The sequence below is a fragment of the Rhagoletis pomonella genome, unplaced genomic scaffold (genome assembly GCF_013731165.1).
Source record: "Rhagoletis pomonella isolate Grant_MI unplaced genomic scaffold, Rhpom_1.0 Rhpom_scaffold_00005, whole genome shotgun sequence".
Lineage (NCBI taxonomy): Eukaryota > Metazoa > Arthropoda > Insecta > Diptera > Tephritidae > Rhagoletis > Rhagoletis pomonella.
The window spans coordinates 68,424,352-68,426,043 of NW_023458559.1; the positions used below are offsets into that span (position 1 = coordinate 68,424,352).

Genomic DNA, 1,692 nt, shown 5'->3' on the forward strand with positions numbered 1-1,692 from the left:
AGAGGCGTAATCTTCAAAAATGCTATCGGTGTTGCTGGTTTAGCAGCTTAAAAATCAGACAAACAGCTTGGAGATTTGATTAAAATATCATTGCAATAACCTCTCCTTGGCGGCACGAATGAATCTTGCCTAAATTAGAGATTTGATATGCCGAACAGTTCCTTACTTTTATATTCCACTAAAATAGTAGTCAGAAATATCAGATTGGGTACGCATTTGATCCAGTGCGATGAACCTTTTTTTATTTATTTTCGAACATTTTGTCCCCAAGTAAGAGAGAAACCAGTACAATCGTAAAACTTACCTCCATATTTATCAAATATTTTTAGTTTTCCACCGGCCGTTCGTCAATTTGGATAATTTTCGGATACAAACTGGGTGTGTGCCGACAAAATCGTTCCATATTTATCAGTGTATTACTGGCAAAAAACATGTTTCGTTTCTCATCCCAAAGGAGGGGCAGAAAAAAAAAACACTGGAAATAAAGTCAGACAAACGGAAGCTATGATGCGATTGCGACATGATGAGATTGATAAGGCACTTTAAACAAACAAATTAATTAACGATGCGATTCTCAGTAAGGTGTAAAGGTATGAGTAAATATGTATGTGTGTATACAGGTTCACTGAGAAATAAAGGCATGGCCGGCGAAAGGTTAAAAACAGAAGGGAATTGTCTCCTTAACTGTCATTGAGTAATGTGCTGCCAAACAGGGAGCACAACTGGACTGTGGCTGTGGTAGTTTCAGACAAACGCGATAACAACTACATACATCAGCGGTAAAATTAGTATTATTTTTGTACCATAGTTCCGACCAAATTTCGGTGAAAATAGGTTAATTTTAAGCAATAACAGACATAAGCAAGCCACCCATACACCAAGAAACATGAATACCTTTATGATTTTCGTCACAGGTGAGTGGACAATGCTACAGTTTTCTTAACTTCAAGGAAAAATATAATCACTTTTCAAATTATCTTACAGCATTCATCTGTGTCCAGATACAATATTTAGTATCCGCATCGTCTGAATCTAGTGAAGAGGAATATCGCGTAATTTTACCTGGTGAAATACGTCTATTAGGACTAGCTGGTGTAGGAGTAGTTAGTCAGCCTGCTTTACAAGCGGTTAAAGTAAAAGTGCCACGCTATGCAAAGCCTTTAACCAAACAATTGCTGATTTCACAAGCATTGTCAGCTCGTGGAATAGGCAGTGAAACGCAAAAGAAAGTCTTGTTGGTACGTGATAGACGTCAAGTTTCAAGTGCAGTCAATGAGGTAATTTCTGGGCCTACGACTACAGCGAGCGATCGTTTATCCAGCACAGTCACCCAAGTGCCAGCAGTTGGAGGTGCCACAAAAGCACCCGTTGCAGCTGGTGTTCCTGTTGTCAGCAAGCCAAATTAGTGCTTGATATATTAGAGTAAATACTTTTGGTTTGGAAATTGGTTTTATAAACCTCTAAAAAATAAGTTTGTAACTTTTTAGAAGACTAATCTCTTTTGATTTTGCAATTTCATAAATTTTTGTTTTAATCTTAGAAACCAAATTGACGCATGTATGTATGTTTTAAATTTTTTTAATAAATATGTATTTTTATTACAATTTGGAATTTTACCTAGACTTCAGCAGAGGACAACTTTGCTATTATCAAAGTCCTGAATTTAAAATAATTTCAGTTTTCACCTCAATG

At 36.5% G+C, this 1,692-nt stretch overlaps 1 protein-coding gene across 1 annotated transcript; it reads left to right on the forward strand.

The window, feature by feature from the left end:
* Positions 1-720: 720 nt before the first annotated feature.
* On the forward strand, positions 721-1,480 carry LOC118739455. Its single transcript, XM_036470789.1, has 2 exons — positions 721-914; positions 985-1,480. Exons 1-2 carry the CDS (start codon positions 887-889, stop codon positions 1,404-1,406), a joined length of 450 nt encoding a protein of 149 aa, XP_036326682.1. The 5' UTR covers positions 721-886; the 3' UTR covers positions 1,407-1,480.
* The last annotated feature ends 212 nt before the right edge of the window (positions 1,481-1,692 follow it).

Excerpts from the sequence above, each read along its gene's own strand:
- LOC118739455 (XM_036470789.1), top strand. The coding sequence starts at position 887 with ATGAATACCTTTATGATTTTCGTCACAG. Across the intron at positions 915-984 it reads CTTTATGATTTTCGTCACAG|CATTCATCTGTGTCCAGATA; the intron begins GTGAGTGGACAA and ends ATTATCTTACAG.